General features: G+C 38.3%; 1 protein-coding gene across 2 annotated transcripts in view; it reads left to right on the forward strand.

The window, feature by feature from the left end:
* Nucleotides 1-16,315, forward strand: part of CBFA2T2 (CBFA2/RUNX1 partner transcriptional co-repressor 2) — a 147,169-nt gene that overhangs the window by 111,209 nt on the left and 19,645 nt on the right. For both annotated transcript variants that reach the window (XM_028524523.2, XM_036009727.1), the window contains exons 3-7: nt 1,665-1,906; nt 9,083-9,172; nt 12,759-12,940; nt 14,124-14,377; nt 14,664-14,749. In XM_028524523.2, the coding sequence (XP_028380324.1) occupies nt 1,665-1,906; nt 9,083-9,172; nt 12,759-12,940; nt 14,124-14,377; nt 14,664-14,749 (854 nt within the window). The remainder of the gene's footprint in view (nt 1-1,664; nt 1,907-9,082; nt 9,173-12,758; nt 12,941-14,123; nt 14,378-14,663; nt 14,750-16,315) is intronic.

Raw genomic sequence — 16,315 nt, forward strand, 5'->3', positions numbered from 1 at the left:
TGGGCTACTTAAAAAAAGGGCCACTCTCCAGTGGCAATTGACCTTTCTGTGAACACAAAGAAATGGCAGGCCACTGCAACTAATTTTCTGGATTGCTAAGGTTGAGTGATTAAGCTTTTTTTCCAGTAGCTCTGGTGATCTTTTTCAATGGAAGACACAGAAGAGAAATCACCCCTTTTTTTCCCTCAGCCTGTCAATCTTTTAAGCACTGAGTCATATTTATCAGCATTTTTTCCGAACACTTAACATTGCTAGCTTTTGAACAAAGCTCTAATGTATATACCATATACACAATTTACAAAGCTTAGCTAATTTTAGTATACTCAGATGTATAAGAGTTCATCAAAAAGTGTAAACTCTATTAAGATAATGCAGCTAAGTATAATTTGGTAAGTAACATAATGGAAACATGTATAGCACAGAGAAGAATTACTAAATTACCTAGGGTTTACTGTAACGTGGATCCGCAGATCTCCAGGAATCTTCTCAATGCAGGTGTTATCTGTACAGGATGAAGCAGAGCTTACAGATCAAATACGAGTAAAGGTCAGTCAGGAAGTGTGGGGATAGTGATGGTCAGGCAACTGTGACTGGCTTGGAGCAAAAAGGGAAGTGGAAGGTTTTTCATGATGAACAAGTTGGCATTAAGCAAAATATAAGTAAATGACAGTTTTCTAAGTTAGGTAAAGATTAAATGATTGGTTTCTTTAAATTTGGCTTAAGTTTTTACTTAAAATTTTTCTTGTTTTTAGACATAGGTTAGCTTCTTAGAAAAGTATGAGTAAGCAAAAATCTAATGACTCTTAGGCACTGGGTAATTTTATTTCACTGTTCAGTGAAAAGGGAAATTTTTTCCTAATGCTGTGAAGAGTATAGTTCTAGGACTATGTTCCAAATTAAAACTAGCAAAAAATTACTAAGGACAATAGGAAAAGAGAAAAACTGGAACTAATCACATGGATCATAATTTGTGCAGAAATACAGAATTGGAGTGTGCTGTGTGGTGTCCAGAAAAATGCTTTATTGAGTGACCAAGAATCTGGCAGTATTAATCTAGCACTGTCAAGGCAGAGATAATATGACTCCGAGGGACATGGATATTCTGAGTGGTCAAAGGGATATATTCCTTACTGCAGGTCTAGGTCATTAAACGTATAACCTAGAAAAAACATTTTTCACAGTAACACAATTCTATGTTTTCTGTGTGTCTTGTTCACATCCTACATCCTAATTGACTGCATTAGCTTCCATGAGACCCTAAGATTGGAAAGATATGACATAAAAAGTGGGCATGAGTGTCCATTCATTGGAAATATATGTTCTCCCAAACTCATCTCATGCAGTACCTGTTACAGGAAGCCTTAAAACTACCTACACCTGCCCACGGTACCTGTAGAGTTACATGTCCCTTCTCTGTGCTCTACTAGCACTCCGCTCTTCTGTTTTAACACTTCCGTGTTACTCTGTTGTTATTTTTTACCTGGTAGTCGGTTTCACTTATATAGCAATCTTGTTGGGCAGAAACAGTGTCTTGATAACTCTTTTTAACATGTGCTTTACAAAATTGAAGTGAATAAATGAAGGATAATGCAGACAATAAGAATGAATTGAAGATTCTTGTATTTTACACGTAGAACTGAGTCTTTCTTTTTGGCTTTCTTCAGTAAGCAATGGAACCAACCATTCTCCTCCTACCCTGAATGGTGCCCCATCACCACCACAGCGATTCAGCAATGGTCCTGCCTCTTCCACATCATCTGCACTAACAAATCAACAATTGCCAGCCACTTGTGGTGCTCGGCAGCTCAGCAAGTTAAAACGCTTCCTCACCACTCTGCAACAGTTTGGCAATGACATCTCACCTGAGATTGGGGAGAAAGTGCGGACTCTTGTTCTAGCGCTGGTGGTAAGTACAGCGTCACTGTCAGTGGTTAACTGAGTATATGGCTCAGAACCAAAGCCAGCAGAGAAGTTGTACATATTTCTTCTCATTCCCATACCTGTAGCAATGTGGCAAAATCTACAGACTAGATTAATGAATTAATTAATTCGTTAATAAATATACAGACTAGCATAATTTGTGTAAAACTGTTGATTTGTGAATTTCAATTGTGTATAAAAGTGTTTATGAAAGAAACAAATCTATAATGTTTACCTAAGTATTTCCTATGCTGTTGATTTAATCCCATTCAGCAGCTTTATTTAAAAAAAATAAACAACTTGTTTTATTTATTTATTTTTAGAGAGATGGGAAGGGAAGGAAAAAGAGATGGAGAGAAACATTGATTGGTTACTTCCCCCACACGTCCCCACAACCCAAGCATGTATCGTGACCAGGAATTGAACTGATGACCTTTGGTTTTGTGGGACAACGCCCAGCCAACTGAGCCACACTTGTCAGGGCCATTAAGCAGCTTTGAATATGTCTTAAAACTGAGTTTCATCAGGTCACTAAGGTTCAACCAAATTAATTCCAGACTTTGTTTAATATATTCAGTGTCTAGTACATTGTTTCCCAGCCAGAGAGAAAGGAAAAGTAGCAACTTTAATTTTCAGAAGAATAATTTGTGAAATTGTAAATTTCACAGTCTGAATAAATAGTATCAAATGGATTATGTTCTTCAACTCATCATGCAAATAGTTTCTTTAGAGTTTTTAAGGTACTGTGCAGAGTATGGTGAACTTCTGGTATAAGGGAGTAACTTTCTGACAGGGACAGTAAGCAGGGTAGGGTTTGATTCACAGTTTATATAAGGGGAGTTCTGCCAGTTCCCGGTGTCTGCATACTGGATTCTTTAAGATTTACCTCCAGTAAAACCACCCCGTGCTCTTGCATGTTAGCCTCTATATGTGGTAAAGATGAATCACAGTGTTAAACTTTCTTTCATGTTGCAGTTCTCAGAGTGTAATCAGGGACCCCTGGGATTCCCTCAGACTATTAGAAAGTCCAGGAGGTAAAAATTATTTTCATAATCATACTAAGATGTTACTTGCCTTTTAACTCTTACTCTCGTGAGTATATGATGGAATTTTCTAGAGGCTGCGTGATATAGAATGTTGCAACAGATTAGACGCAGAAGCGTCTTGGTGAACACAGCTGTATCTTATTAAGTTAGATATGAAAGAGATTTGCAAAACTGTAACAACAGTGCCATTCTTCTCACTATATTTTTTTGGTAAAAGTATAGTTATTTTATAATGGATTAATATTTTTCAGATTCTCAGTTTTAATTTCTGATATGGTTAGTGGTTGATAGAGGGCAACCCAAATACATTAGAAGGATTCTGAGACTAAAAAGTTAAGAACTGCTACCTTAAATCAGTCTTAATGTAGTGTGGAAAAAACAACTTTTGTGCAAGGCAAAATGCAGTAAGTGGTGGTTTAATTATTTGACATTCAACCTCTGTTGTTTCATATAACTGTAAATTGTTCATTTTCATTGCTATGTTTTATTGTAGGATATACCACAATTTATACTTTTTGTAACCCCATGTTCTGAGATTCACCAGAAGAATTCCAAGCACCTGGCCCATCGTCATGCTCACAACTAAGATTTGTTGCAGAGGGATAATAAGGATACACAATTGGATCATAAAGGAGAGAGACACAGTTGGAATCTGTAGGAACCCATGTACAGATTTCCTATGCTTGGTCACACAGAGCTCACTCTTACACCAGCAGTGAAAATGTAGAAGTGTGTGTGCAATGTTTCTGCCCAGGGCAGCGTATTGGGGACTCAGTGCCCAAAGTTTTTACTGTGGTCTGGACACATAGGCACTCTCTGCCCAGTACTTAGCAAATTGCAGACTCCCAGAAAGAGACCAGTGTTCAGTATAAAGCATACTATTTGCAAAAAATAGATCCAGACATAGCGAAGCACGCTCATCAGGTAGGGAAAGATTTTTGTTTTGAAAAAAAAAAAGTGTTTATTGGTCAAATTTTGACTATTATGGGACAAATCTTATTGGATCTAGACTAATAAAATTGGCCATAAATGTCTAAATGAGTTTGAAATTGATTGGAAGCAAAGCAGACATCAGAATATTATGCCAGTTCCAACAACAAATTACTTTAAGTAGAGTCTGCACCTAAAGATAATTTCAATAGTAAAAGAAAAAAATAAGAGGCCTCATTTGCCTACCCCCCAAATTAAAACCATGCATCTTTTTTTAGCCATGAAAGTATATGTAGATGTAGCCAGTTGTCTCTTTTATTTATTTATTTCTTCTTTTATTTCTTTATTCTCTCCCAAGGACATGGTCACTGACTTTAGAGAGAGGGAAAGGGGGAGGGAAAGATGCGTCGATGTGGGAGAGAAGCATTGGTTGGTTGCCTCACACATTTTCTGACTATGCGTGCCCCTGCTGGGACCAAAACCCCCTCCTAGGCATGTGCCCCAGCAGAGAATTGAGCCCACGACCGACCGTACTGTCAATGGGACAACGCTCCAACCAACTGAACCACACCAGCCAGGGTGCCAGTTGTCTCTTTTAAATAGCAATGCTTGGGTTAACCTTCTTTTTTTTTTTCTTTTTCTTTTTTAATTTAAAAAAATGTTGGTATCATTAGGAGGTGGTAAAATACACATAAAATTTACTATCTCAACCATTTTAAAGTGTCTAATTCAATGATATCTAATATATTCATTGTTGTATAACTATCACTACTATTCTACCTCCAGAAATCTTTTTTAGAAAACTGATTTCAGAGACAGAGGGATGCTTACTTGTTTTTCCATTTATTGATGCATCATTGGTTCAGTCCTGTGTGTGCCCTGACAGGGATCAAACCCACAACCTTGGTGTATTGGGATGAAGCTCTAACCAAATAAGCTATCTGGCCAGAGCCAGCGCTCTTTCATCTTGTAAAACTGAAACTGTGCTATTAAACAATAAATCCTCATTCCTTCCTTCCCCCCAGCTCCTGTCAACCACCATTCTACTTGACTAATCTGGGTTTCTCATGTTAGTGGAATCATACAGTATTTGTCTTTTTATGGCTGCGTGCGCACGCGAGCTCTCTCCCTTATTATAAGACAAAGTTTATTTAGAAAGTAACAGAGGCAATAGAAGTGAGTCATCTGGGCTGCATGGGCTCAGGAAACAAGATACAGAAGCAAAAGAAGGGTCCTTGGAGCTCAGGAGAGAGTAAGGGAAAGGCCCAGGCATGGGCTTGTGCCCCCAGAAGGGAGAGTACACCTGGGTGGCTTATAATTTCATTTTGCACAATATCCTTAAGGTTTGTCTATGTTGTAGCATGTGTCAGAATTTTCTGTTTTATGGCTGAATGATATTCTATCATATGTATATATGACATTTTGCTTATTCATTCTTCCATTGATCCAATGGTAGGGGGATTGCCTGAAGGAGTTGGGGGTCCTGGTGGAGGAGGAAAACAGGAAAAAATTGGGACAACTGTAATAGCATAATTGATAAAATATAATTTTTTTTTAAAAGTGAATGTTTCCCTTAGGACCACCCTGCTAGCCAGGGATCCAGGCAGGATTTGAACTGAGATCTAAATATCAAATCCTGCTGTCTTACCCACTCTACTGCCATATCCAAATCTTTAAAAAAAAAAAAAAAGTGTGTGCCAATCAGACAATTTGTTACAGATTCACCATTTGGTACAAAAGGAACCCTGTACCCAGATCACTTGGTCTCCATGTCATTTGTCAGGCAGGCAGCCACGTGTCTGGCAGGGTGAGTAACCACCCATCAAAGGGTTCCATCGGAGGACGCGGGGCCCTTGTCTCAGCCTGGTGGGGCACCACCCCTGCTAATAAAGAAAGAATTGTGAAATATCAGGATGGATCAAAGAAAAGTGGAAAAGTAAATACAATAGACTTTCCTTCTCCTCTTGAGTTTTCTAAATTATGTATTGTGGTTAAAGTAAAAATTATAGAATTGTCTAATATTGTTGTCAGTGTATATGCAGGAAATATTTAAGACAATTACATTATAAACCCAGGAGGATAAAGGTAGATAAAATTTCTACATTTTTGTATTTTGATTGCAGCAGTGGTTTACATGAATACAATAAAATGATAATAGAACTAAACACACGTTTTACCAACATTAGTTTCCTAGTTTGTTTTTTTTGTTTTTAATTTTTTTTAATTTTATTTTAATCATTGTTGAAGTACAGTTTTCTCCCACCTACTCCCATTCCAGCCCACCCACCCAACCCTCCCCTCTTCCCCCCATCACCCCCCACCCCTAGTTTTTGTCCATGTGTCTTCCAAATTTGTTCCTGTAAACCCTAATTTTCCTAGTTTTGATATTATACTTTAAGTGTATGAAATGTAACCATTAGGGGAATCTGGGTGGAGGATGCACGGAAACCATTTTCACAACTTGCTGTGATTATTATGTCAATTTTAAAAGAATAAGTTTTATTTGGTCACCTATCTATACCCATTGTCTTCTAAGACCACTATAGGTGTTGCCCTTGCGATCCAGAGACCAGATCCTCTGACAAATATGCCTTTTTACATTCTCCTGTCTGTCAAAAGCATTTTTCCCAAGGCTGTGTCTTCACTTCTTCAGGTGACATTTCTGTAATCCTTCCTTGTCCTGCAAAGTCTGATTGAAACATGTCTTCTCTGTGTACTGGTAGAGTCCTGCACATGTATACCTTGATCATATTACAATGAAGAGCTTGTTTATCTGTTTTCCCACTAGACCACAGTGTGCCGCAAGAATTCTTAAAACATGCAATACCTATTTAGCCAGGAGCACTGACCTCTTTTCCCTTAAACTGTCAAATTAAAAAATGACAGCAGCTGTCCTGGCCAGTATGGTTCAGTTGGAGCGAAGTCCCATAAGAAAGGCTGTTGATTCGATCCCCCATTGGGGCATGTATGGTATGGGAAGCAACCAATCCATGTTTCTCTCCTTCTTTCTCTCTGCATTCCCCTCTTTCTTAAAAACAAACAAACAAACAAAAAATGACAGCAGCCAACACAGCAATAGCCATCCAGTGTGACTGAATCAAAATAATGCTTATTATTGTTGTTATTAGATTGGCAAAAAAGACCTCGTGTGCGTGTGTGTGTGTGTGTGCGCGTGCATGCGCACGCGCGCACGTGTACCACAGAATTTTAGTCATTAGTTTATGTGTGCCATAAGATAAAAAAGGTTGAAAATCACTGCACTAGACTGTGAGTTCTTAGGGGAAAGAGAATCATGCTTTTATTTATTAATTAATTGAATGAGAAGGATAAAAGAACAGTCGCTTATCATCAGTCTCAGAGAGGATTGCCTTGTGTCTTTACTACCAATAGCCCTGAGTCAGTTTCACTGGCCTAAGTCACTCTTTCTCTGTGCCATGCAGGTTATTCTTTTCACCCTTTGTCTATCCATGAAAACTTAGTCATTCATACAGTCTTTCCATACATTTACTTGCTTTTATCTTTCAAGACCTATTTGAACTTACTGTAGTAGGGAAAGAATATCATTCTCTTACACTTAATTTTTATTCCTGAATATTGATTCCTTTGGTTACATTATACAAGTGTCATGTACTTAAAACAGGTACTTAAAGTTTAAAGGAATTTTTAGTATGAAATGAGCTAAACTATTCAAATATTTTTATTTAACATGGTTGAATCTGATACACTCTTTTTCCCTTAAGGAAAATAATTTTATTTTTACTGAATATTGATATATTTGGAATATCCAACATAATTTCACACCCAGAAATAACTACTGTTATAATTGTCCTTCCAGATAGTTAAAATACTATGTTTGTATGTACGAGTTTTATTAGATTTTTGTAAAATAGACTGTTCTGTTTTTGAGTTTTCATTTAAAGTATTTTATAGGCACCTTTCCTCATTAATTCATATGAATTCTGAGTCATGACTGTATTATAATTTTTAATGCAGTTTTTTATTGGTGGACCTATGTGTTTGCCATTTCTTATTGTTAAGAAGCAGTATGGTACTGATGAAGAATTTGTATGGTACATGTTACATTTTTGAACACTTGAAGATTTTGTAAAAATCCCAGAAGTGATGATTGTTCTCAGGGGGATCAAAAATTCAGATTAATGCCAAGTTTTTTGTTTATTTTGTTGTTGTTTTTTTAAACTTCTTTTGTAATTGTACTGTGTTTGGGGGAATTGAAATAAAAGTATTTTGTGTACTTGGAGAAGATACAGTATCTTTATTTGTACATTCCCTTTAGCAGAGGAACTGAGAATTCTAGTTTTAAGTCAGACTTTGCGGGGGGCGGGGGGACAGAGGAAATGCTAATAACTTTCCTGAGAATACTAATAGCTACCAGTGGAAGTCCACCTGTTTGGTGATGCTCTTATTTGCAAACAACCGTTCAAGGCAGAAATTCCCTTTTGGGTGGGTTTGTTTGTTTGTTTGTTTGTTTTTTTGTTTGTTTTTTACTTTGAATTTAGAAGATTTGGGGAACTAGTGCTAGTATGTAGGCAGAACCTATGAAGAAAAGAACTTCTAAAGAAATGCAGCTCATGTCCTAGCTGGTGTGGCTAAGGGGATTGCGAGCCAGGCTATGAACCAAAGGGTCTCTGGTTTGATTCCCAGTCAGGGCTCATGCCTGGATTGTGGGCTAGGCCCATGAGAGGCAACCATACTTTAATATTTCTCTCCCTCTGTTTATCTCTCCCTTCCCTTCTCTCTAAGAATAAATAAATCTTTAAAAAAAATAATGCAGCTCTGGCTTGAGTCTTTTAGTTGACATTTTAGACTGATCAGGATCTGTTCAACTGGAAGAGTTACAAGCTTGGTTTCCTATGCCTGAGGTGACTTGCCATGAATCCTGCAGTACAAGGGGCCTGAGTACCTGTTGTCAAGAGTGGTGAAGAAAGCGGTGCCCTATTCTGCAACCCAGTCTGCTGGACATAGAGGGGAATTTAGATTTGGGGTAGTAGAGAAAAAATCAAGGAGGCCGAATTTCTTTTATAAAGGAAACAATTTGGTTAACCTTTGAGAAGGATCTGAGTTCACAGTAGTGCTCTTGGAATTAACCTTTTCTTTATGATTTAAAAGGGATTTATGTAAGACAGTGTCTAGTTTCAGAGGTTGAACAAGGTTATTTCTCTTTTCAGAACTCAACAGTAACAATTGAAGAATTCCATTGCAAGCTCCAAGAAGCTACAAACTTTCCTCTTCGTCCTTTTGTGATTCCATTCCTCAAGGTAATTTTTATGAGAGAATTACTGAATATAATTTTTTATCTTAACATTTCCTCAAAGATCTGCTGCTGATCCCTGTGCTGTGAACCGAATTGGGGCAGCTTGCACGTTTTCATATCTTTATTTTCGTTGGGGCTGCTAGAGAAATGTGAGTGCAGTTTGCAGGTGATTCTTATACTTGATGAGAATTGCAGAGGCCTTGAGTGTTGGTCTGTATGCAGAGTCTGCTGGTGACACACAGGAGAAAGGAGAGAGTGGGGGAGGAGGTGAGTGGGCCGGAGGTGCAGGGGTGGCGTGGAGGCTGGGCTCTTCACAGAGCCGTGGCCAGAGGATGATGAGTGCGCTGAGAGGAGGCTGTCAGACAAAGCAGAGGCCTTTGTACCTTGAGGCAGCTGTTTTCAACCTTTTCTATCTCATGGCACATACAAACTAACGAATAAATTCTGTGACACACCAAAAAATAATCTTTTTTGCCATTCTCACAAAAAAAATAGGTATAGTTTTGATTCACACCAAACGGCTACTGTTTTGTTGGCTGCTGTCATTTTTTTTAGCTGACAGTCTAAGATGAACAAGGTCAGTGCCATGGACAAACTAGTCCAGTGATAAGTAAGACAGTGTTAGGTTTATATGTAATATACTCCTTTTAAAAATCTTTCTTTTGAAATAATGTTATGCTCACAGAAAAGTTAAAAAAGGGTATGAGAAAATTTCCGTACCCTTCACTCAGGTTCTCCATATATTAATATTTTACCACATCTGCATATTATTCTTTGTCTTTAGATTTAATTTTTTCCTCAGAAACGTTTGAAAGTAAGCTACAGACATGGTGCATCACATTACTTTAGCGTAGCCCTGGCTGGTGTGGCCTAATGGGTTGGGCATCACCCCACGGACTGAAATGTCACTGTTTTGATGCCCAGTCAGGACACATGCCTGCCTGAGTTGCAGGCCACGTCCCTGGTTGGGGGCAGGCAAGAGGCAACTGATCAGTGTTTCTCTCCCTCTCTTTTCTCCCTCCCTCCTGCTCTCTCTAAAAAAAATATTTTTAAAAAATTACTTTTGTATAATTATCAAATCAGGAAATTAACATTGATAAAACACTTACTGTAGACCTTGTTCATATTTTACCAAATGCCCCACTAAGAGTACAAGATGGTTAATTTTTAAGATGGACCTCAATTTGGATTTTTCTAATACTTCCTCATGTTGAGAATCGAGTTACACGTTTTAGGCAGCAAAGGGCAGGTAAGATATCACTGATGCTGCCAAGAGACATCTCTGTTAATTAGTCTCATAATTTGGTGTTGACTCTGATCACTTGGTAAAGCCTGTGTCTGTAATGCTTTTCCACTGAAAAGTTACTATTTTTTCCTATTCAGCAATAATTTTCCAAAACAGGTATCATTATGACTCACAGAGAAAAAAAAAATGAACCTGTATCAAAGATTTTATTTAACTCATTAGTGAGTAAGGTGTTAGAACCAGTTTGGGGGAGAGCCCAAAGAACACACATTTATAGGTCAGGATTGTTGATAGGAACGGGCACACAGAGGTATAACGGGCTTTGTCTACGGTGGGTAAGGAAAGTCCATTGAACCTGTACTGGACATAATTTTATGCAAGTCCATGGACAACAGTTATTTTGCATTGTTATTACCTATCTGTAGTATACAGAATTGTGCATAGCTTAAAGGCAGTGAAAGACTATAGCCAGATACTAATGTGCTCCACATCAGCTAGAGTTCAGATGCCTGTGACCCAAATCCAGACCACCGTGTGGTTTTATACAGCCCTGGAGAGAATTAGCTTTACCAGTGAACATTTGTAATTGGTTTGATATTAAGGGGACACTAACTTTGAATCCCAATTACATTGCTTTTCTTAATCTATCCCCTTGCCAAATGAATTCCATTCTTTTTATTAGCCTGATATTACAAAAAAAACTGTACTAAATTTTTTTAATATTTTCTCTTTTATCAGTACAATACTCGAAAATTCTTTTTCTATCTTGTATATGACTGTCCACACAATACCTTCAATTTTGCCTCTTAACCCACAAAGCCTAAATATCTGCCTAATCATAATATCAAGAAGATGGATCACCCTACAGAAGTACTGTACTGGTTTTTAAAAACCCTTTCAGTCAGAGCACGGCAGACGTACAGGAGAATGCACGGGTGCGTGGCCTGCGATACAGTGCTGTTCTGACAGCGTTGAAGCCTCAGCCCCTCAGAGCTGTCTGTGGCGCCTTGTTTAGCCTTTAAACAGATGTGCTAGTTCTTTCTTGGTCTGTTTTCTGTATGTCAGAGCTAGTAAACGGTTATTTTCCCTAAGACTCCGGAATCAAGAAGGATTTGTGAAATTTGTGTCATTAGGAAAGAATTAGCTCTTTTTAAAAAATAATTCATCAAAGGGTACATACACATCACAGATGTAAGGATCTGGCATGGTATTTTTTCAATTAAGTTTTTACAGTTGCTACAGATTGAGATTATAGAACAGACTTAAAAAGTATCTTATATCATCAAATTCCCTATTCTTAACTGTGTTATTTTGGAAAACAGCATGAGGTAGGTTGTTATGGCAGTTTGTGGCTAGCATTTGGGTTTTTGTTGATTTATTTCTGCTTTAAAACAGTCACTAATTATGGTGCCTAATAAATTAACCCTTGCTGAAGGGATGACTGCTTGCCTTTCACTTGCTCATCTGTTTCCATTGGAATAAAGACTTCTGTTATGGGCTCAGTCTGTGTTGTTTGTAAACGTGGGGTGGAAATATAATGCCTGCCTTATTTATTTAATAAAGGAATATGAGCAAACTACATTTATATATGAAGGAATTAGAGTTCAGGTGAGAGTATATGGGGTTTTTTAATGATTTGTCCACATTAAAAGTTTTCTCGGTTTGAGAAGGAAAAATAATCAATACATAATCAATTGTCCTTTTACAAAAGAAAGAAATGTGCCCAGTGAGGACGCCACACCAAGAAGTCAGTTCTGCCCATGGGTTACCTGTGTCCTCAGACCCCAGTCTAAGGCTTCATTGCAGCCATTCCCGATTTTTGTTTTGTTTTGTTTTTTTTCCAAAACTCATGTTCCAGCCAAGCTAGAGTAATCACCGTTTCCAGAATTCCATGGTGGTTCTCATAAAGAATGTGAAGGGAAGGTTAAACAGCACTCAGAGAAACCAGGCCTTGTAATGACAGATGGAGGTGAATGCCTCCTGCTCACATGAAGGCACATTGATTCTATAACTGACCAAAGTCTTCAAAAATGTTTTAAATTATTATGTTCAACAAACCTTTATTGAGCTCTGTTTAACTCTGTATTAGGCCACAAAGGTGAAGAAAGCACATTGTCTTCCTTAGGGGACTTAAATTTTGTGAGGACAAGAGACGAGCCTTTCCTGTTCAGTGTAATAGGTGTCGAGTTACTCACAGAGGCACATGAAAAAATCAGACAGAAGGAAAGAAGGGCTTCGGTCTTACGTTATCTTGTCTGCGAAAGCCTTTTGAGGTGCCGGGCCCTGTTGTGTGGGGCCCAGCACTGGGAACACTGCCGCCCAGACCCTGCCTTTTCTTTTCAAGGCCAACCTGCCCCTGCTGCAGCGAGAACTGCTGCACTGTGCGAGGGCCGCCAAGCAGACCCCATCCCAGTACCTGGCTCAGCACGAACACCTTCTGCTCAACACAAGTATCGCCTCACCTGCTGACTCCTCTGAGCTGCTCATGGAAGTGCATGGAAATGGCAAGAGGCCCAGTCCAGAAAGGTGAGCGGTAAAGAGCTTGGTCGTCCTTTCTGTTTGGAACCATTCTGAGCTTCCCCTTTGCCTGTGAAATAATATTTGCTTACTGATTTAATTTTTGATTTAATATTTGATTGGTTATATTATAGGTATAGACTCAGAATTCTAAGGTTAGTATTGTTCTGTCCCAATCTCAGGCAACAGAATGCTTCTCAAATCTATAGGTGTAGCTACCAGACACGAGTACATTTCAAAAACTTTTCAGATGACTCCGTGTGCCTCTGGCGAGAAGCTGCTCTAGAGCATTCTGTGTGTCCGCGGCTCGGGAACCATGAGAAATAATCTGCCCGAGGCATTTTTTCTGATATGTGAGGGGTTTTTTGTTTGAGCTTTTCTTAAAAGATTTTGTTTGTTACTTATTTTTAGAGAGAGGGAAAAGGAAAGGGAGGGAAACATGGGTGTGAGACAGAAACATGGATGGGTTGCAACCGTACGTGCCCCAACCAGGGATCGAACCGCAACCCAGACGTGTGCCCTGAAACTCAAACCAGTGACGTTTTCCTTTGCAGGACAGTGCCCACCCAACTAGAGACACACTGGTCAGGACTGCTGTGTGAGGTTTTATGAAAGCATAATAATTAATTATTGGTAATTGCTAATGAATCACCATTACTTTGAAGACTGAAATTATATTAAGTTATTCTGGAAATTTGAGTATGAGTGTCTACCATAATATTTTATGGTTTGTCGAGGAAGCAATATTTTAACAACAGTGGAAAATTGTTATAACTGAAGTTAAATGACTAAAAGCCCTACCAATTCACAAGTGTTATTAATTATTGAGTCTTTTTTCTCCCATGTGGAGAATTGTTTTCAATAACTGACCTCCACAGTATCATATTCTTAATCATGTAAGAAAGTGTCATCATCTCCTCAATCTCTCAGTTTGCTTCATGAAGTTTAGATGTTCCTACCTTATTGTGGATGAATTTGACTTCTCATTTCCTGCTGGAATAAATTGGTAATTTCCGTTATCTCTCTGGCCTCTGAAGACAGTTCACATGCCTTATGTCAAACCTTTCCTTATAGTCTTCCTGTTTGTGAAAGTCGGTAGCACAATACATACATAGCACAGAGTAGATGCTCCAAGACATGTTTGCATGAACACTTGTCGGTAGACTCATATATACTTCCCATTCTTGCACAGGAGGGAAGAAAGCAGTTTTGAAAGAGATCCAATTCCTCCGGAGCCTCCCGCCAAGAGAGTATGCACAATCAGCCCTGCTCCTCGGCACAGTCCCGCCCTCACTGTGCCCCTTATGAACCCCGGGGGCCAGTTCCACCCCACACCTCCACCTCTTCAGCACTACACCTTAGAGGATATCGCAACTTCCCACCTGTATCGCGAACCCAACAAGATGCTAGAACACCGAGAAGTTCGTGATAGACACCACAATCTTAGTAAGTGACACAAACCTGTTTTTCTTTTCTTTTTTTTTCTTTTTCTTTTTTTCTTTTTCTTTTTTTTGGAGGGGAGGTCTTTCATAATCAGTGTATGTGAGTTTGTAAATATACTCTCAGTAGTTTTTTTGGTTTTTCTGTCATTTCGTGGGTCCCACCCTCTGTTATGAATCATTGCCTTAGTAAGTATGTGCATAGCTGGTATGAATGCAGTGTGTTTACTTAATAGAATTCTACTTACTATATTCTTCACACTATCTTTAAACTTAATCTTAATTTCTAATAGGTCTAAATGGAGGCTATCAAGATGAGTTGGTAGACCACCGTTTGACAGAAAGGGAATGGGCTGATGAATGGAAACATCTTGATCATGTAAGAATCTTTAGTATATAATTTTCCTATTTATTACTTTTAAATCTTAATATTACCAATAGTAATAGAATATGTATGTTTCCAGTGAACTTAACCAGATCTACAGTGTCTTGGCTATAAAAGCTGATCTATCTACTACTCCCCCAGCTAAGCACTAAGAGTAACTCCCAAATCTTTGTGTTGGGGTGATCACTTTAAGTCATAACCAAGTAAAGTCGTGTAATAGAGGTTTGTGAGTTTAGGTCCCAGCTTGGCCACATTCTACCATTGTGTGATGGGTAAGTTGCTTCATCATTTTTAGCCTGAATTTTTATAACTTAAAAAATAATCCATTAAATCCATTCCTCTTTTTTTTAACGCAACCATAAAAAAGAACAAAATCTAGCTATTTGCAACACACAAGTGGACTTAGAGGATATTATGCTAAAGTTAAATAAGTCAGACAGAGAAAGACAAATACTATATGATTTCACTCATGTGGAATCCAAAAAAAAATAATCCAAAACAACATAAATGCACAAACAACAGAAAACAGGGAGCAACTCACAGGTACAGAGAACCTACTGATGGTTGCCAGAGAGGAGGGGTTAGGGTAGGGGGTGGGTAAAAAAGGTAAGGGGGGATTAAGAGGTACAAACTTCCAATTATAAAATAAATATCATGTGGACATAATATACAGCATGGAGAATATAGTCAATAATATTGTGATAACCTTATATGGTATCAGATGGTTGCTAGACATGATGATGATCCCTTCATAAGGTGTATAAGTGTCAAGTCATTATGTTGTACACCTGAAACTAATAAAATATTGTGTGTCAAAATATATTCCCTTTTATCACCCTGACTGTTATGGCTCAGTAGATTGAGTGCCAGTCTGTGAACCAAAATGCGGCTGATTTGATTCCCAGTCAGGGCACTTGCCTGAGTTGCAAACCAGGTCCCCATTTGAGGGCATTCGAGAGACAACTACACATTGATGTTTCTCTCCCTCTCTTTCTCCCTCCTTTCCCCTCTCTCTGAAAATAAATAAATATATATATTCTTTTTTTATTAAAAGAAATGCTGTATTTGCATTCACTGGTGGGTTGTAATACGTAAGGTGCTAATCGTAGCACCTGGCATATAGGAAGCATTATGTAAATGGAACGTCTCCAAAAAGGAATGAGAATTGGCATACTAGTACAGAATGTAACCCCAGGTTCCCCTCCCATCATAAGAGAAGGCTTCCCTTCTCACTAAAAGGGTAGTAGTTAATTAAAATGTACACACAGTTAACTTTCTCCATCTTGAGTGATACTGTCTCTGAACATTATTTCTGATTGCATTTTTAATAAATCTCCAGCTTTATCAGATGTCTTTAAGCAGATATATAATGTGGTTTCACTGTAGCCTTGAAAGGGCCATATTACAATGAGACTCTGGCTGCTCCAACCTTGAAGAATCCAAAGTGTTAATTTGAAATCCAAACAAAAAATAAATGGGGTATGTGTATTTGTATATACAAATATATCTATTTTAAAAGAAGTGGTAAGAAAGGCTTTAAAATGTAAACTTGTTATTGCT

Source organism: Phyllostomus discolor, chromosome 9 (genome assembly GCF_004126475.2).
Source record: "Phyllostomus discolor isolate MPI-MPIP mPhyDis1 chromosome 9, mPhyDis1.pri.v3, whole genome shotgun sequence".
Lineage (NCBI taxonomy): Eukaryota > Metazoa > Chordata > Mammalia > Chiroptera > Phyllostomidae > Phyllostomus > Phyllostomus discolor.